The sequence below is a fragment of the Ursus arctos genome, unplaced genomic scaffold, assembly GCF_023065955.2.
Source record: "Ursus arctos isolate Adak ecotype North America unplaced genomic scaffold, UrsArc2.0 scaffold_12, whole genome shotgun sequence".
NCBI lineage: Eukaryota > Metazoa > Chordata > Mammalia > Carnivora > Ursidae > Ursus > Ursus arctos.
In genome coordinates, this window is record NW_026622786.1 from 68,583,465 (window position 1) to 68,608,635 (window position 25,171).

General features: G+C 40.7%; 1 protein-coding gene across 1 annotated transcript in view; it reads left to right on the forward strand.

Annotated features, from left to right (window-relative positions):
* Window positions 1-25,097, forward strand: part of ATPAF1 (ATP synthase mitochondrial F1 complex assembly factor 1) — a 28,845-nt gene extending 3,748 nt beyond the window's left edge. The window contains exons 3-9 of the mRNA XM_026498168.4: window positions 4,151-4,201; window positions 4,814-4,876; window positions 8,051-8,101; window positions 9,276-9,323; window positions 13,199-13,294; window positions 15,151-15,258; window positions 22,303-25,097. Of these exons, the coding sequence (XP_026353953.2) occupies window positions 4,151-4,201; window positions 4,814-4,876; window positions 8,051-8,101; window positions 9,276-9,323; window positions 13,199-13,294; window positions 15,151-15,258; window positions 22,303-22,497 (612 nt within the window). The 3' untranslated portion in view covers window positions 22,498-25,097. The remainder of the gene's footprint in view (window positions 1-4,150; window positions 4,202-4,813; window positions 4,877-8,050; window positions 8,102-9,275; window positions 9,324-13,198; window positions 13,295-15,150; window positions 15,259-22,302) is intronic.
* Window positions 25,098-25,171: the final 74 nt, after the last annotated feature.

The following is a 25,171-nucleotide window of genomic DNA, read 5'->3' on the forward strand; positions in this document are numbered from 1 at the left end:
CTTTTTAAACCTTTTACCATGATCCACAGTAAAGAATGTATTTTACACTGCAGTTCAGTACATACACATGTGTATGATTATAACTGAAGCAGAGTTCTTACAAAACAATGCTTTTACTATATGCAATGTACTTTTTTTTTTCTTTTAAAAAAACTTTGGCCACAATCCAGTAAATTGATTTCTCAACCTGTGATTTGAAAAAATACTAACCTAGGGTGGCACACAGAACAAGTTGGAGTGGGAGAGGCTAAAACCAGGAAGGCTATGCAGTAATCCAGGTGTGGGCTGTTTGGGCCTGAAATAACATACAGTGAAAAACTGGGATTCTACCTTGTGTTTTAGAATGAAAGATATTTATTTAATTTGGACAGTAACTTTTTTTGCTTTGAGTATTCTAAATTTTAAGAGAATTCACTCAGTCTTTTTATCACTGGTTGAGTTCATGAGAACAAAAGCAAGTCACTGGGTTAATCATTACAAGGTTGGAGAGCAAATTCAACCTCCTATGACAAACACAGTTTACAACTTGATGTGAACAAACAAGTCTCTACTACAAATATTTTAACAAATGTAATTTCCTATAATAAACATTTATAGTGCCAAGGTTACAAATCAGTAGCTCTTGGAAATATTACTATATTATAAACTTTGAATGTGACATGGGAAAGCTCTTCCCCCCTTTTGTAAACGGATTGAGAAATTCAACTTCATGATGACAAGATGCAAACATAAGTCAAGATGTAACTTAAATTATGGCAACTCTTAGGTAAATAATGACTTATAGTCTTTCTTATCTAGCTAGATAGAAGGGGGCTAATGACTCCATTTGCAAAGCCTTTTCTTTGCTCTGAGTCATTGCCTCCCTACCACGAGACCCAACATTCCCCCACCCTTTTTTTAAAGATTTTATTTATTTGAGAAAGAGAGTGCACAAGAGTGGGGTGAGGGCAGAAGGAGAAGCAGACTCCCAGCTGAACAGGGAGCCCGACACGGGGCTTGATCCCGGAATTCTGGGAATATGACCTGTGTCGACAGCAGACGCTAAACCTACTAAGCCACCCAGGAGCACCCCAACATCCCCTTTTTATTAAAAAACAAAAAGGTTAATTCTCCATTTTGTACCCTGAAATGAAATGTAGACAATGTAACCCACTGGTAGACATAATTTTGGTGGGGGTGGGGGAGAATCAATATAATGCTCTAGCTGTAATATAAAGGAAAGAACTTTTTCTTTAAGATTTATTTATTCATTTATTTATTTTTAATTTTTATTTATTAAAGAGAGCATGAGCTGGGGAGGTGCAGAAGAAGAGGGAGAAGCAGCTCCCCACTGAATGCAGAGCCCAACACAGAGCTTGATCCCAGGACCCCGAGATCATGACCTGACCCAAAGTCAGACGCTTAACCAACTGAGCCACCCAGGCACCTCAAAAAGTTTTTTTAAGATTTATTTATTTGAGAGAAGAGAGTGTGTGCATGTGAACGCATGGGAGAATGGAGGGAAGGGCAGAGGGAGAGAATCTTCAAGTAGACTCCCTGATGAGCGTGAAGCCCTGATGTGCCTCTCATGCTGGGCTCCATCTCATGACCCATGAGGTCATGACCTGAGCTGAAACCAAGAGTCAGATGCTTAACCAACTGAGCCACCCAGGCGTCCCAAGGAAAGAACCTTTTTTTAAAAAGCATTTGTTTGTTTATTTAAGATTTTATTCATTTATTTGACGAAGAGAGAGACAGCCAGTGAGAGAGGGAACACAAGCAGGGGGAGTGGGAGAGGGAGAAGCAGGCTCCCAGCGGAGCAGGAAGCCTGATGCGGGGCTCCATCCCAGGGACCTGGGATCACGCCCTGAACCGAAGGCAGACGCTTAACAACTGAGCCACCCAGGCGCCCCCCAAGGAAAGAACTTTTTCATAAAATGCTTATTTAGATGATATAAATGAAATTTCTACAATGAATGAGTGATATAAATGAAACTTTTATGAGTGGACTTTATAAGTTCTTGAGCACAGCTATGCTGTCAAACCTAATGCAGTTGTCAGAGGCTCTCACCTATACATGAAATCATCATGAATACATAAGCAGCAAATGCTGACTGGTATAGGGGTGTCATGTTATTACTTTTAAAAACTCGCAAACCATGAGCAGTGTTGTTATCAGTGATCCTCATGAGATTTCACAATGTGCAATCTTCTTTTAAGTTATATACTACTTGCATTTCTAAAAAACTCAGTGTTTATTAAAGCCGTGTTAAAAAAAAAAAAAAAAGAGGAAAGGAAAAGCAAAACGGAGTTAGAGTCTAGACCCAGATAATTATAAAAAGGTTTTTCACTTATGAGGACATCTGGCTAGACACTGAAAAGTTGTGCGGAGTGAGGGAAAATTCTTCATTATGTGGAATTCATTGACTAGATTGCGGCTCCTGGCACCGCTTCCCGTCTCATAAATACAAATGTCCTCATCCAGTCAACTGTTGTGGTAACAGAAAAGTTGTCCACACAGATTTCCAAAGCATCTATAGGGGAGTAATAGAGTACCCATTTACGTGTTTTATTAAGGGGCGCGTGGGTGGCTAGTTGGTTAAAGCGTCTGCCTTTGGCTCAGGTCATGATCCCGGAGTCCCGGGATTGAGCCCCAAGTCAGGCTTCCTGCTCAGGGGAGAATCTGCTTCTCCCTCTCCCTCTGCCACTCCCCCTGCATGTGCTCTCTCTCTCTAATAAATAAATAAATAAATAAACTATTAAGTGCTCTTGAGACTTTTGGCACATACTTTCAACTATAATTTTTAATTACCATATTTCATTTGTTCTAAAACCCAAATTTTTTTTTGCATTTTAACATCTCCAGCAGGATTTTCTTAAAATTGATGTGATGTGAAAGTATTGTGTTATTATTTAATTGGCATCATTTTCTGATACATAAAATAATGGTGCCTCTTAAGTATCTTAGTTTAAAATAAAATGCAATAAGCTTATACTTGGAGCTTAAATTTGTTATTTCTGTAAGTACGAATGGAAATAAAGAATGGATTAGAGAGACATTGTGGGAAAAGAATACACTGAGCTTGGTGATTAAAAGGTGAAGGCAGCTGTGCAAATGGAGTGTTTCATTTGTTTTGTTTTCACAATGAACCTGAAGGTGAGTGGTGTGAAAATGAGATCAGTTCTCTTTCTTCTGGAAAGTTTACATGTGAAGGACAGACTGCATTAGGGTGCTGCCACTGTATAGGGGTAGGTATGGCCAAAAAGATGAGGGTGTATCCAACAGATTTGTCTACACCAGACTTTTGTCTGATTTGTTCGTACTAGTTCTGTGGCATCATTTATGAAAGATTTGGATTCCTTGAGGTGCAGAATAACAAGACAGGATTTTATGCAGGTAAGTGTTTTTCAGCCTCAGAATCCCAGGTGTAGATTGTACTCCTTCTGAAAGGCATGGACTTGAACTGAGAAATTGAGTGAAAGACTTAGAACAACCCATCCCTATTATCAGAAACCTCATAGTAGGATTTCCTGGCTATGGCCTTTATCAGAGATAGTGGGCTAGGAGAAGAAATAATCACTAATTTGATAGAGGGAATATTAAGAGTGAGTGCTGGAAAAAACCAGTCTGGTGAGGATGCCTGCCATCAGAATTGTGTCACAGATGAGAAGCAGCCTTCAAAAATACATTTTTCCATTGCTCACCTCCTTTGTGGCTCACCATGGAGCAGATAAGAGAGCAGCGCACAGGAAACCCAAGCAGGCCTCATTCTGGGAAGGAGTCCCTCATATCCACAGTGGCTTAGTGATTAAAAGGTGAAGGCAGCTGTGCAAATGGAGTGTTTCATTTGTTTTGTTCTCACAATGAACCTGAAAGTGAGTGGTGTGAAAATGAGATCAGTTTTCTGATACATAACTCTAAGTACCGGTAGATGGTAGTTACTAACAAAGAAATCTTTTCTCATCTCTGTATCTCAATGGCTTAGCCCTAGAAAAGTTGTCTCACAAATGATAACACACAGAACAGTGTGTTCAGTGTGTTCAGAATGGAGAAAAGTGAGTTTTCAAGTGTCATATTACTAAATGAGATATTGTGCACCTCACCTAGCGTGGTGGTCTTTTTCTTATGACTAAGGTAGAGATAAATACCTTGTCTCATCTTCTATTTCAGACAGACACCCTGGGGAAGCAGCCTGTGAGCAGAGGATTCACTAAGGACAAGGTCGGTTTCTAATTAAAGATGTCAGTCTCAAGTCATATGGAGCATCTATAACAAGAGGCTGCAAATTTGAACACAATTACTGTGGTTCAATGATGTTGTGATTTTTTTTCCATCTGTGGAGATGAAAAATATTTCTATGAATTTTTATGTCCTTGATATAACCTCTAGCATAGTGTGGGTCCTGGGGGTGCTAGAGGAAATATGAGGGAAATCCTAGTGAGATGCTTTCTTTCTGTAGAAAGTAGTTTTTAAAAATCAAAGCATGTTTACTCATTTAATTTGCAAATAAGGAGTCACCCCCAGTGGAATAGCAGTTAGAGGTGACAACCAGATTTTCTCTTCTTGCCGGCTGCAAAATGCTGCAGTGCGCATTAGCGAGGGTAAAGCGTTTGGAAAGTACTTATAGATACACCCCAGGAATAGCACCGTGAAAGCCTGCCTGGACTTAGGGGTTCACTTCTCTGAGCATGCAGGTTTTCTTATACACGTTCTGTACTTACTGAAGATCTGCTCCACTGTCCTGACCTGTTGCTTCCCACAAGGCTTTCAGATAGTTAAACTGTTTTATTTTCTTAATCGTGGATGTTAATTGCCTTTTATTTTCTCATTCAGACTCTCAGTTCAATCTTTAACATTGAGATGGTGAAAGACAAAACTGCAGAAGAAATAAGACAGGTAATGAATGAAAATGGGCTGACATACTTTATGAAAACATGTGCTCTCTAAGCCAAATCTGAAAGGAGAAAGGAGCATACCTTTCTTGACATCTCTTTCTAGCCAAAATGAAAGGTGGTCATAGAAAACAAAAGTGATCAATTACATGAAACAAAATGGCATAAGAAAACTTGTCTTTCTTGATTTTGCTCCTGTGTATCTAATCAACTCACATTACCCTCTTCTGTTTCATTCCTGTTGCCCACATCTTACTTAAAATCATCTTACTGTGTTCCTGGCTTACTGTACTACCTGTCTACGTAGGTTTCCCTGCTCTTATTCCTCCCTGCTCCTCTACCTCTCATAGCCTTCAGTTGAATCCTCTTAAAGTTCTAATTTCATTATGAAAAACATAGCGTATTTGTTAAGAACACAGACTCTGGGCTGCCTGGGTGGCTCAGTCGGTTGAGCGTCTGCCTTCGGCTCAGGTCATGATCTCAGGGTCCTGAGATCGAGCCCCACTTTGGGCTCCCTGTTCAGTGGGGAACCTGCTTTTCCCTCTTCTTCTCCCCCTGCTTGTGTTCTCTCTCTCTGTCAAATAAATTAATTAAATCTTTAAAAAAACACAAAATATGGGGCACCTGGGTGGCTCAGTCATTAAGCGTCTGCCTATGGCTCAGGGCATGATCCCAGGGTCCTGGGATCAAGCCCCACATCGGGCTCCTCTGGTGGGAGCCTGCTTCTTCCTCTCCCACTTCCCCTGCTTGTGTTCCCTCTCTCACTGGCTGTCTCTCTCTCTGTCAAATAAATAAATAAAATCTTTAAAATAAATAAATAAATAAATAACACAGACTCACTCTAGAGCCAAGCCACCCATTTTAAGTCCTAGCTCTGCCACTTATTACATGAATGACTTTGATAAGTTAGTTAACCTTTCTGAGCCTTAGTCTCCCTCTTTGTAAAGTGGAGGTAATAATACTAATAGTAGTATTAATAGTACTTATCTCATAGTAGTAATAATAGTACTGATCTCACAGAGTTGTTTGGGGAATTAAGTGAGTTCATATTTATAAAGCACATAGAACAGTGTCTGGCACAGAGTAAGTGCTACATTTGTGTTTTTAAGTAAATGAATAAAAATAAATACTATGTCAGTGACCTGCTTGCAAATGTTCAGTGACTTCCCATATTCCTTTGCTTGCCATTCAGAGTCCTCTGTTATTATAGGACCTTCTTCAGGAGTGCTTTCTTCAGACCGCTCACGATCTCTCCTACCTGTTTGGTATTCCATACACCTTGATTTGCATTGCTGTTTACATTTTCATATATGTGATTCTTTTCTCTCTAAATAGACTATAATAAGCTATTTATTGGCATTTCTTGTAATTCCATGAATTATTTTAGGTATATTGAGAAAATCAAAATAGTAATAAAAGCAGTAGACTATGTGTCAGGTACTCTACTTAGTGCTTCATATGTACTATGTCATTCAATTCTCATAACTATCTTGAAGTATAGGTGCTATTATTTCCAATTTACAACTGAGGAAACTATAATTTAAAGAGATAGGCAACTTAGGGTAGAGCTCGACTCAAACCCATGTCTGTTTGACTAGGCATCCTGTTCCCTTATGGGAAGTAGTGCCAATTGCCATGAGTTTCTTCTGGTTATATCATTGGTTTCAGCAAAAGCATTTATTGAATACCTATTAAATGTCAGGTCATATGGCAGACATGGAAATAAATGAGAGAATCCTCTACTCACAGGAAGTTTTAGCCTACTAGAAGGACAGACACAGAAACACGAGAACAGCACAGGGTTCTAACTGGTGTTAATAGAGACTTATGCAAAGTCTCTAGGAGACCTCAAACTGTGTCTTTCTGAAGAGATGCCAATAGAAAGCAGACACCAGGCATATTCTTTAGGGGAGAGAGAAGCCAGGCCCAGGAGGCTTGATCATATGATAAATATCATTCAGACCTATAATTTTAGACATAAATTTGTGTTCGTTAAAATAAGTTTGAGTAACCAAGGTCAGTTATGTTAGGAAACTTCTATCTGTCTATAAATTTCAGTGTTGAGTCATGAACTATCTACTAATATAGATTAAATAAAAATAGCAGGATATGCTGTCCTTAAAATGAAAAGACCGTGTCTGACATGATAAAGAAAAAAAGGCAAAGCAACCTTGGGCCGTGTTGACAATGATTTGCGAAGGTCCTGGGAGGTAATAGTCCTTCGGTACCCTGTGTTAGTTAGATTATACTTTGGTTAGTATGTTCAGTTAAGGGGCCCCCACCATTCTTAATGAAAATGTTGACAAAGCAGAGCATCTCTAAAGGAGGGTGACCGTGTTCTTGAAAAGCTCACTCAGGTGTCGCCTTGGCTGTAATGCCTTCCCTGACTTCTGTGCCTTTGCTAATGCTGTCATTCTCTGCTTAGAATGTGTCTCTTTCTGTCCTACCTGTTTATCTTCCCAGCCTCCTTGTTCACCTGGCTAACTCGTGATCATCCTTCAGGATAACAGTTCAAGTATCCCCTCCTCTGGCAGTCATCCCTACCTTGGGTTAAGTGCCTCTTTGTTGCCCTCAGAGCACGTTGGCTCTGGTTTGCATTATAATTCTCTTGTGCTGAGCACAAACCTACATTATTTCAACTAGTCCTCACAATGATCCTGTTAGGTTGATGTTATTGCTATTTTACTGATGATTATATTGATGTTGTTTAGTGATTTTCAGTAATTTGCCCTAAGTAGCATGGCCAGCAAATGATTGGAGCTGGGATTTACATCCAGGTCCACCTGACTCCAGGCACTGGGTTCTGAATGACTGATGTCCTGGCTGTCTGAGAAGCGCACGGTTGGCTGAGGAGTGTGGGTTTTGGGAAGGAAAAGAGAAGGTATGAGAAAAGAACATGTCTGTTGCACACAGGCACATCTTGAGGGAAATGATTAACAAGGTCATAGAATCCATTTTACAGGAATTTGTTATTAAGAGTTACAGTTAAATCATCTAGAAGACTAGATGGTATTAAATCTTTTTTGTAATCATGTACTAGTAATAAAAGCATTACATTGGGTTTTCTTCCTTGTTATCAAATAACATGTTACTCTGAGCAATGAAAGCTGTCACCATTTCGTGGCGCAGGTTGAAAAGATTACCCACATGTCACAGACACCGTCTCTTTTTTGTACAGATTTGGCAGCAGTATTTTGCAGCAAAAGATACAGTCTACGCAGTTATTCCTGTAAGTAGTTTGGAGGGGAAAATGAAAGTGTTATAGCATGAAGGTCAGGGCTCTAACCTTAGCAGGCAGTTGCCTTTACTTTTTCTATGTTTATTGCCTCTTGAGAACTTACATTTATAGCTCTCAGGGTTTTTATTATCCCCTAAGCACCAAAGATTGGAAGCTCCATATGGTATATTTATGGCTCTTGTTTTCCCTCTTTCTGGTTTAGAAATGTCTCTCTGACTCAAGTCTCTGACAAGGGAGCATGGTGTAAGTTCATGTTGCTGAGCAATTTCCAACTGTGTTTTACTTCTTTTTGGTGTTTTCCCACCATACTGTTGGAATTTCAGACAGGGCCTCTAGCATAGCTTTCTTCCCCTTTTGTCTATAGGTGACCTATTACTGAGCTGACTTACACCTTCCTCCTAGGCTTTTTCTGGCATTTCCCCTTAGCAAGTGGCATTGTCTTTATTTTTTTCCCTTCCTGAAATTGCTGTCTTGGAGATAGTCACTGGCCACTCTTGACCATTGAGGCTTGTGACCGGGAAGGGGTGCTGCTGGCTCCTTCTAGTTTAACGTGTTCATACTGACTTCTGCATAAAAAAGCGTTTGATGTACTGGGTTATCAGCTAGTTCTTTAATTGTTCTTCTTCTTCACTGAAGAAGAGGTCGTTTAGATTAAGTTTACATCAAGTACTGAGTTTACATGTGTGAGTTTAATATTAAGGAGGAAAACTTACAGACAGAACAAGAAAGCCGGGTGTTTCGGTTGCTCTGAGAGTACTGCTGCCCCGCCTCTTACACACATAGACCCTTGCCCTTGAAAAGTTCAACGGCCGAAAGGATCTGCGCTTCCTGTGATATTTTAGATCTGTGATACCGACTCATTGTTTGGACAGGCCTTCTTGGCTCTCCCTTCGACAGCCTCCGTGGCCTGACGTCTCCGACACTTGGCAGAGTCCCTTGCAGATTTTGGAGCATTTGGAATATCTACTTTTCACGTGTAGTTCTGACACTGAGCAGCCAAACATACACCCGTTTTTTCTCTGTCGTAAGAGGGATTTGTAAATGACAGAATGTAAGAGATATTTTTAGTTGTATTTCAGTCCTAGAGTTCAGTCTTGGTGAATTTAAATGTGATTGCAGCCTTCTGTTTTCTTGGTTTTGAATTTTATTGTTTTCTAACCCACAGAAAGAGAAGTTTGACTTGATCTGGACCCGGGCTCAGTCCTGTCCAACAGTAAGTTTCCAGTGAACAGATGAGAATTGCTTATCAGTGCTGCCAAACGAGGATGTTTTCTAACCTATCCCTTCATACTCCATACTATCTCATATGTTATAGCGCTCTGTTTATTTAACAAAGATGCTCATGTGTTGACTGTACTGATAGGTGAGATTTTCAGCCATAAGGAATCACGTGGATTTGTCCCAGTAAGTGTCTCGGGCCTTTTAGCTCTCTGGACACGGTGCAGCCCTTTCTGATTTGGATCTCTGTCTGTATAAGTGAACATGGGAGGCAACACCTGAGCCCTTCACGTTTTCACCCTCCTTTAAGTTTCTGTTTTATTACCAGTTTCTTTTCCGTTTTGGCCATGCTCTTCTGCTTGTATGTACCTAAGGAATTATGAGATTGTTAGAGTCATGAGCTGCCAGAAGACCCAAGGGAAAGGGAATTGGTGAGGTGGACGAGCAGACTTGGTGTCAGTAATAATTTCTAATAATTTTTAGGATTTCCAAAAAGATTTTCCAAACATTGCTGAGAGAAAATAAAAAGCATCTAAGTAAATGGGGAGATGGACTGTGATCTGGATTGGATGACTCAGTATTGTCATCATTTCTCCCCAAGTTGATCTCTAGAGTAAATATCATCCCAATCAAAATCCCAGCTGGCTTTCTTTTTCTTTAAAGAAATTGACAAGCCAATTAAAAAAAAATTATTTGGATATCCAAAGGACCTAGAATAACAAAATAGGTTTGTTTTTTGTCTTTGTTTTTGTTTTTGGTGGGCAGGAAAGCAAGGTTTATTGAGTGAGAGTGAAGCAAAGTTTATTGAGTGATAGTACAAAGCCCCCAAAGAGGGAGGGACTGAAGAGGGTTGCCCCAAAACAATTTTGTTTTGAACAAAGAGGACTACATTTCATGATTTCAAGGCTTATTATAAAGCTGCAGGGGCGCCTGGGTGGCTCAGTCAGTTGAGCATCTGCCTTCCGCTCAGGTCATGATCCCAGGGTCCTGGGATCGAGCCCAGCGTTAGGCTCTCCGCTCAGCCAAGAGTCTGCTTCTCCCTCTCCCTCCCCCTCTGTGATCTCTCTCACTTTCACTCTCAAATAAATAAAATCTTTAAAAATAATAAAGCTACAGTAATGAAGACAATGTAATATTGGCATATAGATAGACATATAGATCAATAGAACAGAGAATCCAGAAATAGACCAACATGTGTGGTTAGTTATTTGTTAGCAAAGGTGCTAAGGTAATTAAATGGGGAAAGGATAATCTCTTCAGTTTGGATAGCCATATGCAAAAAAGAACATCTACTCTTACCTTACACTGCATCCAAAAATTAAATAGATCAGAGATACAAATGTAACTTTTACAAAATACAGTCTTAGGTTGAATGTTAGTGATCTTGGGTTTGGCAAAGATTTCTGAAGTATATCACAAAAAACACTATAAAAGAAAAAATCAAAAGCAGTAAATTAAATTTCATCAAAATTAAAATTTTCTATTTGTATTCTCGTGTTTATAGCAGCATTAGTCACAATAGCCAAAAGATGGAAGCAATCCGAGTATCCGCTGATAGATGAATAAACAAAATGTGGTATATACACCCAATAGACTATTCAGCCTTAAAATGGAAGGAAATTCTGACACATGCTACAACACGAATGAACCTTGAAGACATTACGCTAAGTGAAATAAGCCAGTCACAAAAGGACAAATACTGTATGATTCCACTTACATATCTAGAATAGGTGTAGGTACCTAGAATCGTCAAATTCATGGACAGAAAGTAGAATGATGGCTGCCAGGGGATGGGGGGAAGGGAATGAGAAGTTATTGTTTAATTGGTGTAGAGTTTCACTTTGGCAAGATTAAAGTTTTAGAGATGGATGATGGTGATGTTTGCACAACAACATGAATGTACTTAATGCCACCGAATTGTACATTTAAGAATAGTTAAAATGATAGCTTTTACGTTGTGTATATTTTACCACAATAAATAAGAAATAAAATTTTCTACTTTTCAAAAGACATTGTTACGAAAATGAAAAGACAACCAACGGACTGGGAGAAGATATTTACAAGACACATATTGACAAGTGACTTGTATCTAGAATATATTAAAAACTCTTACAACTTAAGAGGACAGGCAACCCAATTAAAAAATGGGCAAAAGATTCAGACAATTTCCCAATAAAATGGAATAGCAGATAAGCACCTGAAAAATTGCTCAATATTATTAGTCATAATGCAAATTGCAAATTAAAACCACAGTGGGATACCACTAAAATGACTAGAATTAAAAAGACTGACCGTACCAAGTGTTAGTGGGGGTGTGGAAGAACTGGAACTCTTATATACTGCTGATACAATAATGTAAAACAATATAAGCACCTTAGAAAACAGAGTGACAATTTCTTTAAAAGTTAAGCATATACCTGCCATACCACCCAGTTATTCTACTCCCTAGATATTTTCCCAAGAATTGAAAACATATGTTCATACAACACAAGTGTTCATAGCAGCTTTATTTGTAATAACCAAATAATAAAAGATGCCTATCATGGATGTATAAAGATATTGTGGGGGTAGAGGAGATTGTGTGTACATATACATATACAGTGGAATAATATCCAGCAATAAGAAGAATGAACTATTGATACATGCAACAACATGGATAGATCATGAAACAATTACACTAAATGAAAGAAATACCCAAAAGAAGTATAGATTCTTTAGTTCCATTTATACAAACTTCTAGAAAATGCACCATGACCAGGAGTGACAGAAATCAAATCAAGTTACCTGTTAGCTAGGCACTGAGGTTATGTCATCTACAAATAAAATAGAGCCTGAGTGGTTGGCCTTAAGGAGACAGTTCCATGACTAACACGTACTGGACCAGTTATGCTTTGTTTCGTCCTGACCCCATTCTCTTCACCACTCATCCCCAATTCTAAATATCTTAAGCGTAAAACTAGTCATTTCTTTGTGTTTACAACTGTGCTCCAGTATCAGCCCCAGGTGATAGAATAGGAAGTGATTATAATAATTGGAACAAAAGTTAACTCAGCAGCATTAGAAAGTTTAGAAATTGAAAAACTTGGGGCGCCTGGGTGGCTCACTCATTAAGCATCTGCCTTCAGCTCAGGTCATGATCCCAGGGTGCTGGGATCGAGCCCCATGTTGGGCTCCCTGCTCGGCGGGAAGCCTGCTTCTCCCTCTCCCACTCCCCCCTGCTTGTGTTCCCTCTCTCATTGTCTCACTGTCAAATAAATTAAAAAAAATCTAAAAAAAAAAAAAAAAATTGAAAAGCTCAAATGTTCATCAGTAGAATAGATAAATTGTGGTAAATTTCTATAGTAGAATTCCATACAATGAAAATTAATGAATTAGAGTTGTATTTATCAACATAGATGAATCTCAAAAGTGTGAAGTGAAAAAATCTTCACACAAAAGTGTGAAGACAATAAAAGTCAAAAATTGACTATATGTCAATGGACATATAGTTTGATAAGATTTAAGTTTTTAAACATGCAGCAAGTTTTTAAACATACGGTATTTCTTGTTTATAGATATGCATATATGCATGCACATTTAAAATATAAAAACCTGAAAGGGAATGACAGGCACCCAATGCAGGATAAATGTTACTCTGGAATGGGATTAGAATGGGTTACAGAGAAAGCTTCAGTTGGATCTCTAATGCTTTCTTTCTTAGGTGGACTGGGAAGTATTTGAGTATTCGTTAAATTATCACTTATCAATTTCATAATTTAAAAAAATGTTTAAAAACCAGTCAGTGAAAAAATGGAGTAAATGATGCAGTTGGATATGGAGCAAATGATTATTGTTTATCCATCTATCTCCTCATGTATTTGTTTCCCACAGTTTCTCTGTGCACTACCGAGAAGGGAAGGTTATGAGTTCTTTGTGGGACAATGGACAGGTACTGAACTCCACTTCACTGCACTTATAAATATTCAGGTAGGTGGGTTGTGCTCCTACCCTAGAAGACAGAGGCCTACTACTTTGAGGGACTGTTGAGCCCTTGCTGAGGCTTGAGGACACAGTATCTACTAACTCCTAGCAGTATTTGTTTGGCGTTGATGAATTGTTATACTTTGTGTATTAGGCTAGCTTTCTAGGTCCTACTCAATACCTAGAAATTGGAAAAGACCGCAAAACATATTCTCTGACTACATTTAGTCTCTCCTGGCTCTTCCCCATACCTCTATAACGTTTACTGCTTGTGTCTCACTTAACTAACTTGGGTGAGTTATGGTGGGTTATCTTTTTAACCCTAAGGTAGGCTCCGTGTCTTACTTGTATTTTATTAACAGAGTCAGCACTTTCCAAGATGCTAGATGCATCATTTCCATTCCTTTGATGTTGCTTTGTTTGCTTCCTTCCTTCCTTTTTTTTCTTTGTCTTATTCCCAAATATTGGATTAGGAAATTCAGTCCAAAGCATTTGAAGCTTTTAAAAATAAATCTGATTATAACTAGGATTGACGTTCTATATTTGGAGGCCAAATTGCCAAAAAAAACAAGCATGTGTTACAGTGGCTTTCAAGGTTTGGGTAAAGGAAATGGAGAGTTTGCTCATGACTGTATCCCATGTGATTGTATCCTAAAATTGTATTACGCTTGTTTAGAAAGGGGGGGGTTAGGAAAAAAAACAGAATGAGGGGGCAGTTTTTACTTTATTGGATGAATTATAAGGTAACGTTTATTGGGCACATCCTATAATAACCAACATTTGATGTACTTACTATGTGCGAGGTGTTTTATATACATTATGTCATTTAATCCTCACAAATGTCCCATGAGATAGTTACTGTTTCTATTTACAGAGAAGAGCATGGGCTCAGAGAAGTTAGTCCCTAGTGTGGATGAGTGTGGCAATAAGTGGCAGAGCTGGATTTGATTGATTCCATTCTGTGAACTGAACCCTTATGCCACTGTGTTAGAGACGATGGAAGGACTTAGAGACCTGTGAGACAAGGTCCCTGCCCTCCTGAAGCTCATAGACGAGTATGCGAAGAAGATCCGGAAACATAATTATGATCAACATGATCAGTGTATTTGAAGTATATGGGAGAGAACCAAGAGGCTGAACCCTAGCAATAGTTAGGTATTGATAATTAGAAGGACTCTTGCTGAAATTTATAGATGAAACCCAGAGATCTTTTTTAAATGTATAGTTGTTTCCTCCTATACTGTCTGAGGGCTTTAACTTTGAACCCAGCCTCTCTTCCTAGTCTGGACTGAGGTCTGATAACCACTGCCCTGTCCATTCTTCATGAAATTATGATGTTCCCATTCTTTCCCCCAACCATCTCCCACCCAGATTATATTTTAAAACTGCACATTACAAATCTGGCCCATGTGCAAACTCTCCAGCTGTTTGCTACAGCTTAAAAGAGCTCAGTCTTCAGAGCCAGCCAAGGGGAGTAGATTTCAACTGTGAAATGCACTAGTCCATAAAAGTGGCAATTACACAGGCATATTGCTTTCTTTAGAACTCGATTTGGTAGCTGCTTGTGCCATTTTGTTTTTAAATATATGGCCATGATGAAGGATTCACTGCCTACTGTAAACATTTTCTGGGAAAAAAGCCAAACCTTTTTCAATTGAAGACACAAATAACACTGTGCAAACTGTCAGTTTCACTGTGCCTTGGCAAGCCTGACCATCCCCCCCACCTACCAATCCTCTGACTCACTAGTCACCCAAGGGGCTGTTAAGAGCCCGAATTTCCTCTAGACTCTCTATTGCTCTGAAATTGCAGTTTTGTGTGGTGGTGCCTTATTGAGCCTTGATAAGTGTTTCTCCTTACAGACCCGAGGGGATGCTGCAGCCAGCCAGCTGGTTTTATATCACTACCCTGAACTTAAGGAAGAAAAGGGCATAGTGCTGATGACAGCAGAAATGGATCCCACATTTCTGGTAAGAATTAATTTTTACCTCTTTGGATTTACCTGGTGGCCCTGAAGGTACTATTCTTCTGCCAAAGATCACGAGAGGTAAAATTCCAGAGACGTATATGTACATGTTTCTTGAAGTTGACAGTAACTTTGTCTTGCACAAGCTTCTCCAAGTTGAAGTTAGTACAATCACTAACTGAATCACTTATTCACAATTTTGAAGTCCATAAGCTCTGGAAACAAAGTTTTCTCATAATTCATTTGGTCACAAGACCTTATCTGCTTGAACTTACTTGGTAGCTAAATCTTCATTTAAACTGATATAAGGCCACTTGTAGTCCTTATTAATCCCACTTGGTGTGAAATATTCATGCATTTTCCTAAGAAGATATTAATGTGTTTGATCATGGGGCATTACGTAATGCACCTATTGCCTTTCTAGAATACAGTAACTCTGACTCCAAAACACGTCTGGCCCTAGGGGCTTCAAGTAAGAGACTATAGACAAGCAAATGGTTTCTCAAGTGTCAGGACAACTTCAAAGACTGGAATAGTTCTCAGTCTTTTCTCTTCTTCCACACTGTTCACATGTATTACATTCAGCATACATAATGATTTCCCTTCCTCCTTATCCCATTCCCTGGGATAGAGCATTCACCATATGTCCATAAATAATAATGCCCATCGTGTTTGTTTTCTCTGTATATCCGGGGCCAGGAGCAGTTTTATGGTTTTTATACAGCCGGTTTGTCTAGTCCTTGCTCATTTCCATCTCATTTATCTGGCAGGATTTAAGTTTAGCATGTCAAGAGAGTGAACACTGTCATGCCTCTTCCCCCTGAGATTCTTCATTACAATACGCACTTATTTGTCCTCTCGCTCTTCCCAGCTACTTACGGAGAAGGAAAAGTGATGGCACTCAGCTAGTATCTCACAGCAGCAGTAAAGCCCAAGTCTGGGTCAGAATTAGAACTCTTCTTTCCACCATCACACTCAACTGGAAGTCACCCAAAATCCTATCCAAAAGAGTGGAGTTGCCATTTTTTGTAAACATTTTATTTATTTGTTTGAGAGAGAGACAGCACGAACAGGGGAGAGGCAGAGGGAGAAGTGGACCCCCTGCTGAGCAGGAAGCCCCTTGTGGGGCTGGGTCCCAGGACCTGAGATCATGATCTGAGCCAAAGGCAGACACTCAACTGAGCCACCCAGGCACCCCTGGAGTTGCCATTGATTGAGATAGACAAGATTGGAGGAGGAACAGATTTGGGAGGAAGAGCAGGAGCTCAATTTTGGACATGTTAAATCTGAGATAGCTATTAGATGCCCAAGTAGTAGGCAGTTAGATACATGAGCCTGGAGGGCAGGGAAGAGGTTCAGGCTGGGGATAGAAGTATGAGAGTTGTCAGCATACAGATTGTTATTTAAAACCGTGAGACTAAATGAAATCACTCAGGAAGTAAATGAAGATAAAAAAGAAAAGAAGTCTAAGAACTGAGCCTGGAGACATGAGGAAGCATAAGCAAAGAAGATTAAAAAGGAATAGTGAGAAAGGAGGAAAACTAAGATGGTAAAATGCCCTGAAAGCTAAGATAAAATGTTTTAAGGAATTAGAAGTGTTCAACTGGCCAAGTCTCGCTTGCTGGTAGGGCAAATGAGATGAAGACTGAGAATTTACTATATGTCACAACATGGAAGTCATAGTGAGCCTTTTAAGGAGTTTCAGAGGAGTGGTAGGACAGAAGCATCATTGGAGTACATTTAGAAGAGGTTGGGAAGAAAAATTGTAAAGAGTAAACATAAGCAAGTCTTCCAAGGATGTTTCTGGGAAGGGAAGGGAAGGAGAGAGTGGGGCACTAGCTGGAGAGAGAGAAGTGGGGACAAGAATGTGTTTTGTTTTGTTTTAAATATGAGAGAAATAACGTTATATTTGTATGCAGATGGAAAGATCCAGTAGAGAAGGAAATATTGATAATGCAGGAGAAAGAGGAGAGAATTTCTGAAGTATTTTTGAGTGGTTAAATCCGGAAATGAGGGATTGATCTTTGCCAGAAATATAACAATAGGAGAGAAGCCAAAATAAAACGACACAAACACAGTTAAATGGAGAAAGGTGGTGGTATCTTGTAGTTCTCTCTAGATTGTTTAGTGAAAAGACTAAGACTTTATCTTAGTGAAAGGTCATCAGCTGAGAGTGAACATTGAAGAATAGGTGTTGGATAATTGAGTTGAAAAGAAAGTGTGAAATTATTTTCTAGGACAGAGTCAGCAAACCACGGCCTGTGGGCCAAATCCAGTCCATTATCTGTTTTTAGAAGGCCCATGAGTTAAAAATGTGTTCTACATCCTTAAATGGTTTGGGGGGGAGGGGCAGAACTAAGGAAGAATAATATTTCATAGCCTGTGAAAAGTGTTTGAAATTCAAATCTCAGTGTCTGTAAATAAAGTGTTATTGGAACACAGCCATGCTTATTATTTACATATTATCTATGGCCGCTTTAGGTCCACACCAGAGTTAAGTAGTTGCAACAGAGACTGTAGGGCCAGCAGAACCTAAAATATTAACTGTCGGTCCCTTTACAGAAAGTGTCGACATGTGGTCTAGGACAATGGAAGAGAGAATGGCTGTGTGGGTACAGGCACAGAGAGAGAGGGCTGAGGTTTGGGTTTAACTGGGGTTATGGTTCAGCCAAGTGGTCTAATGAAGTAAGCAGGGACCAGAAAGTTGAAGGTGAGTGCAAAAGAATGATGATAGTTACTGACCATGGTATGCAAGCTGATAAAGAGGGAAGTGAAAACACAAGGAAGGGGCGCCTGAGTGGCTCAGTCGGTTAAGCATCTGCCTTCAGCTCAGGTCGTGATCCCAGGGGTCCTGGGATCAAGCCCCTGCATTGGGCTCTCTGCTCAGCGGGGAGTCTGCTTCTCCCTCTCACTTTCCCTCTGTGTTCTCTCTCTCTCTCTCTCTCAAATAAATAAATACAAATCTTTGGAAAAAAAGAAAAGAAAAGAAAATGTAAGGAAGGTTAGAGACCGTAAGAATTGTGAGTCCTGGTGGAATTAAAGGATTTTCGAAGTTAGGAGTGAACTTAAAAGATAGGAAATAGCTGGGGTGCCTGGGTGGCTCAGTCAGTTAAGTGTCTGACTCTTGATCTCAAGGTCATGATCTCAGGGTCATGAATTTAAGCCTCTATAATTAATTAATTAATTAATTAGGAAATTAGGACTAAGTGTGGCTATTTCAAATTGAGATTTGGAGGGAATATAGTTACTAATAATGAGATTTGCCCTCAAGAGGAGGGAGTGACACAGAGACTTTAGTTTCTGGTTGTCAGCAAAGCCCAGCATCTAACCATATTGAAAGTAGACTCTGGAGGTGGCAGGAAGCCCTTCTGCTCTGGCATTTTTACCACCTCACTCTGGTGGTCTCGAACTGCTACACAGGCCTCATCAACATGAAAATTTGCTTCCTGGCCTTATAATACTGGACAATATACCAAACAACATACATTTGCCTCGTAGAAATCAATTTGACTGTGAGCTTCTTATGCAGCACAGACGAGACATGCTAGAAGTTATTATAGGGGTACACGATTCAGAGATGGGAAACGAAGAAATGTAATATATGATCCCTTGCTACTCGTGTGTGAATTTGCACTTTGGCATAGTACTTCCAAGTACAGTAAAGCAAATGAATAGAAATATACAGAAACTAGAGGTTTCTTTTGAACTAATAACTTTAATGCTGAAATTTAGAAGAATATTTGAAAACCTCATTTGGTTTCGTCTCTGTGTCAATAGATGATTGCATTGGAATGCAGCCAGTGCTCGGATAGAGTGCTAGGATGCTCATGCGGGGGGTGTTCCCTGGCCCAGAAAGAGGAAGAAGAGGGATCCTAGAGATGACACCTGGGCTGAATCTCAAAGACGAGCCGGTGTTTAGCTAGATAAGAAAGGGGGGAGGGGAGGAGGGATGTTCCAGATAGAGGGAATAGCGTAAGTACATGTTAGGACACATAGAATGACTTGAGGTATTACAGTTTGGTATCATGAATACATTCAAAAGAAGGCTTGGTGGGTTGTGTTTAGAGTTTTGGCTTTATCCTGAGGACATGAAAGTGTCATGAAAGGGTTTTGAACAGGGAGTGACCCATAAAGAATTGGACTTCAAAGCTATTAATTATTTGCTTCCTGAATATTTTTTAGTTATAGCCAGGTCAGTGTGATCGTCTAGAAGACAGTTGCAGTAGCGTGAGCAAGAGACAGTGAGGACCTGAAGTAGGATAGTAAGGACGGTGGAGAGAGAAGGACCCCAGAAATATATAGGGAGAAAAATGGGCAGGACTTGGTAAGGTGGTAGTATCTATGAAGATTGAAAGAGAGGGAGAAATCAGGCTTGCTAGTATACCTCCTTATTGAGCAATGTAGGAATTAATATGTTTATCGTCTCTGCTCCTAGAAAGGGAGGAGACTACTGCTTCATGTTGAGAACTAAGGCAGTGGGGAGGGGGCTTTCCATAACCCTCCATGAGAGACAAATACACGTCTCCCTACCCACCATACTAGTGGTCTTTAAACTAATGGTCAGAACCCTTTATCCAAACACAATCGTATTTTTTTAAAGATTCATTTTTTAAAAAATTTTTATTATGTTAGTCACCATACAGTACATCCTTAGTTTTTGATGTAGTGTTCCATGATGCATTGTTTGCGTGTTAGCACCCAGTGCTCCATGCAATACATGCCCTCCTTAATACTCATCACCAGCCCAACCCGTCCCCCACTCCCCTCCCCTCTGAAGCCCTCAGTTTGTTTCCCAGAGTCCGTAGTCTCTCGTGGTTCATTTATTTATTTGAGAGAGAACACGAGAGTGGGTGTAGGTGGGAGAGAGGGAAAGAAACTCAGGAGAGAGAAAGAGTCTGCTGATGCGGGGCTTGATCTCATGACCCTGAGATCGTGACCCGAGCCAAAGTCAAGAGGCAGACATTTAACCAACTGAGCCACTCAGGCACCCCAAACAAGATCTTATGTGAAAGCTCTGATGCACCAGCTAAAACAGAGGTGAAGGGACAGAGTCCCTAGAACTCTGCAGTTTGAACAGCACTGTTCTAGAATGAATACAGCCGAAAGTACCCCTGCCTCCACTATCCTGAGCCTCAAATTAAAGTCAATTATCAGAAGCCCCTGCAGTTCATGGGCCCAGAAAGTGGTGGTATCTGCCTCCAATTATGGCAGTGCTCTTGCTTTAGAAATGGTTTACTCTTGAGGCATTTCAAGTATAGGAAGGGTAAAATTGATGAAGTAGAGTTATCAACCTTGATCAGTCTTCATTATCTTGCCTCACCAGAAATAGTATCAGGATAGTAGAGAGAGTACCAGTCTAGGAGTCCAGAGGTTTCCCACTTGCTCATCATATGACCTTGGGCCTATCCCTGAATCTCATCTCCTTTGGTTTCCTGGCCTATTAAATGAAGACTGGGTGATCTCTGAGGCCCCTTCTAGCTCTGAAATTCTATTAATTTGAAATAGCCAGCGTTTTGGAAAAAGGCATTTGATTGAAAATCTAGTCTCAGAGATTAGTCTCTGCCTGGAGAAATGACCTGAAAGCCCCATGGGAAAGAGTGGAGGTAAAGGAGCCTATGGTATTTATAAATCCATTTCCATCATCCTGTAGCTAGACAAAGCACACTTTTGATAGTTTTAGTGGGAATTTTCCAGTATCTGGGGGGGGTTGGATTTTGGCCATACGGACACAGTGATAATGAAGAAGGGCCTCAGACCAGCTAGGACTAGTGAAGTGGATAGGAAGCAAAAAGTAATAGTAGTTTGAGGACATTGTTTTGTAGGGTTTTGAGAGTAGAGTGTAGCCTATGTCCTGATCCCACCTCTGTTACACAGAGGGCACCATTTCTCTGCCACTGAGCTTTAGAGAAGGTGGACCCTTCTCTTCCCTGGAACTTTGTCGGTAGAGTAGTTAGAAGTAGCTGCATGGCGCATTACTGCTAAACTCAGTGGCTTAAACACACACACACACACACACACACACGCACACACACACACGCACCCACTTATTACCTCCCAGTTTCTGTGGGTTAGGAATTCAGGAGCAGCTTAGCTGGGTGGCTCTGGTGTAGAGTCTCTCATGAAGTCGCTGCCAAGATCTTGGTTCAGGACATAGTCAGCAGAAGAAGGACGATTAGACTCGAGGATCCACTTCCAAGTGCACTCGCATGGGTGTTGGCAAGAAGCCGCATTTCCTTGCCACATCGGCTTCTTTGTAGGGCTACTTGAATGTCCTCATGACTTTGGCAGCTGGCTTTCCCCAGAGCAAGTAATTCAAGAGAGATAGCAAGACACAAGCTGTAGTGTCTTCTGTGACTTAGTAGCAGAAGTCATTCTCCCGTCATTTCACCATGGCCCATTTGGAAGAAGGAAGTCAGCAAGTACAGCCTATACTCAAGGAAAGGGAAACTAGGCTCCCTCAAAGAGAGACGTGTCATAGAATTTGTGGACAAATTATAGAACTACACAGCTGGCTTTGGCACTAGTTTTCTGACTGAGGTGGTATCAGGAACAAGTTTTACTCAAGAGTATGTCTGGTTAGTCAAGAACTTAGTACTGACTCACAAACTGGTTCTAGAAGCTGAGTAACTATTGCTCTCCCCCCGCCTTGAAGATATACTTAACAGTTAATGAAGGAACTGAATGAAGAGGGAAATTTCAGACGTATGTGTTTCTTTATTTAGCAAACATTGACTAGATAGGACCATGTGCAGGGATGTAAAGCAAGCATATACTTTGAGGAATTCCTACTAGAGAAGATGGACAAAAAAGCAAAAGAGGAAAGGACAGATACAATATAGTATGATACGTACTTTGGTAGAGGTCAGCATGGGGTAATTTGGGTACGTAGACAGGGGGTACCTTACCAAGACTTGGATGTCAGGGAGTCAGAGAAGCTTTCTGGAAGCAGTGACTCCTGGGTAAGGCCCCTCCACCTGCCACAGGACTCAGACACAGAGCTTCATGGCCCTGTGCAGGGAACAGCCTCACTCTTCTTTTTACCTTACAGAATGTTGCTGAGGCACAGTGCATTGCCAACCAAGTTCAGCTCTTCTATGCCACCGACCGGAAGGAGACCTACGGGTTAGTGGAGACCTTTAACTTCAGACCAAATGAGTTCAAATATATGTCTGTCATCGCTGAATTGGAGCAAAGTGGACTTGGAGCAGAACTGAAATGTGCCCAGAACCAGGATAACACTTAGAGCTGTGAGGGTTGGCTTACGGAGTCTGCTTAGCCCTGGATAGTTTTCCACAGCCCACCCGGCCCCTTGAACTTTTGGGAGCTTAGCAGCTCTAAGGAGCAGTCTCTAATGGGTTGCCCTATGTGCTTATTGCAAGAAGTAATCATGGAGGTGAGCCCTATTACTTGATATTCAGGAACGAAGGTACCCAAACATTCTGATAATTATCTCCCAGCATACTTACGCTTTCCTTTTTAAGTGTTTGAGATCATAACCAGAGAGAGCTAAGGATCCGCAGGATGGCAACCTGACTTTACACAGTATAATAGTGCTATATATATATCCTTTTGACCGCACAGCTCCCAGCTGATTAGTTCCTCCTATGTATAAACTTGTGACAGGATTGTGAGCTTGAAGACCTGCTGTAGTTAGGGGTAGGCTTTGCATACTCTTCCTTTGTGCCCCTTGGCTGGCCAGAGGTATAGCCCAAGTATCCTGTTTAGACTCTAGAACGACCAGATATTGCCATCAGGATTCAGACTTCATCTAGATGTCCCCAGAGTTGCTTTTAGTGTAGCTGGTTTGGAGGGCCCGGTTTCCGGTGTAGTGAAACACACAAGTACAGTAAGCCATAGTTTGTTACGCTGCTCCTCTAACTCGGCCTACTAGAAGCTGTGTATTTGGAGGGGGTGAATCAGTGCAGTGTAAATAAATCAACACTTTTGTAAGGAGAGGAGCCATCCCAATTTGCATGTTTTGTTTTATTTCATTTGTTTCAAACAACTCTAAGCCATGCCAGTACTATATGAAAAAGTACGTGGAAGCGAATGTTCCCAGATGGGGTATGGGGGAAACGTAGCAGTGAAGTCTGCCTTACAGTCTTTTTACCCTGAACAGTGAAATCTAACCTATGTGCTGTCCTTGGTGTCAGTGCAGATCTCATCTTTGGACTCAGCAGTTGCTTGAAATGCCAAAAATAAGAAAGGAGTTCTCTGGCACTGGAAATTCACATTTGGTTTGTAGTGTCACTGCTGTGGCTCCAAGCTCAGTGCTAGAAGAGGGCAGTGGTTACACACCAACCTTCTGAATCTGAGGTCCCAGGGGCCCCCCAGTATTGTGTTGACCCCCTTTACTACACCTTTCCTTTTCTTGATCTGGCGTGCTCCACTTGGCTGCTGCTGCCTGAGTCTGCCTGTGCGACACTGAATTGGTAAGTGGGAAGGTGACCAGTAGCTGCGGTTTGCGTGGTGGTGTATTTTCCTTGTTACGGAAGATTATTTATAGGTTGGGCCTCTCCCCAAGCTCTTTAGATGGGATTGGACTTCACGTTATTTTCTGAGCCGTGTCCATTTTGTCGTACTTCTGAGTCTGTGTATAGAAAGAGATAGTGTTTGTTTAACCTGGAATTGCTGCTAGCCTTTCAGAGTTCTCTAAAGGTTGAGCTGTTTCCTAATGGAATTCTGGACCTGCCTCTGGTTCTGACAGTTCCTTTCTGGAGAAACTTGAGTCTGGATGTTTTGAGTCCCAGGAATCTTTGACATCAGATGGAGTTGGCTTCGTGGGCATCCAGTTATGTTTGCTTTTCCCTTCAGATGGACCCAGTTCTTGGCCATAGTACATTTTCGTAACACCTTCACAAGAGGGCGAGAAGATGATGGGAGAAGAAATAAGATCTGGCTGCTCGTTCCTCCCAGCTTTGCCCTAAATCCCCACTTGCCAGAAAGGGATGTATATATGGACAGTTAGATTGGGAATGATCCAAATGCCGTCTGGCTCTTCTTTATATTTACTTGGTACGATCTGGCAAAGAACCAAAAGAAAACTGTAACAATCAGTAAATCCGTACCCAGCTGCAACATGGTGTTACAGAAAGTGGACAAGCTTTAGAGTTAAAGAATCTGGGTTCAGATGTCAGTGTTGGGATTCATTAGCTCTATGCTCTTGAACAAATTACTTAAACCCTCTGATTCGATTTCTCTGTAAAATGTGGATAATAATAATATCTACCTCATAGGATTATTGTGAGAATTACATAGGCTTATAGGTAGACTATGGTAGGGCTTACTATAAATGTCAACACCCTTCCTCTTTTCTAATCCCCTTCTCTCTTTAAAGACCAACACAAATTACCATTTCAGACATGCAGATGATTCTTCCTTGCAGTGTAAAGAGCGAACCTTATCTCACAGTAGAATTACCTAGAGTACTTTAAAATGTGGATTCTCAGGTCCCCCAAGCTGCAGGGTCATAATCTGTGCAGGTGGTGCTGGGAATCTGCATTGTATATGTGCTCCAGAGGATTCCGATGCAGGTCATTCACCAGTCACACTTCGAGAACCATTGCCTTATCTGTTCCTCACAAAAAAACACCCATTAGCCAGATCTTTCTTTCCTGTGGACATTAAACTTAGGATTGGTTCCTTTGCTCTTGCCCCCCATAGTGGTCTCCCTTTGCGTACTTTACAGTATAAGTGTATGTATGTGTTTTTTTTCCCCAGTAGACTGTGAGCTCCTTGAGGGCCAGGATTTATCTCCATTCCCAGTGTCAAGGACATGGCCTGGAGCATAGAAGATACTCAGTTGTTTGTTGAATAAATAAATGACATGGATTTTAGCCAAAACGTCTTGTTGTATGTGTACCTGTATCTAAATACTCTGAATTTAAGAGAATCTCTCAACACGCATAGATTGGAAC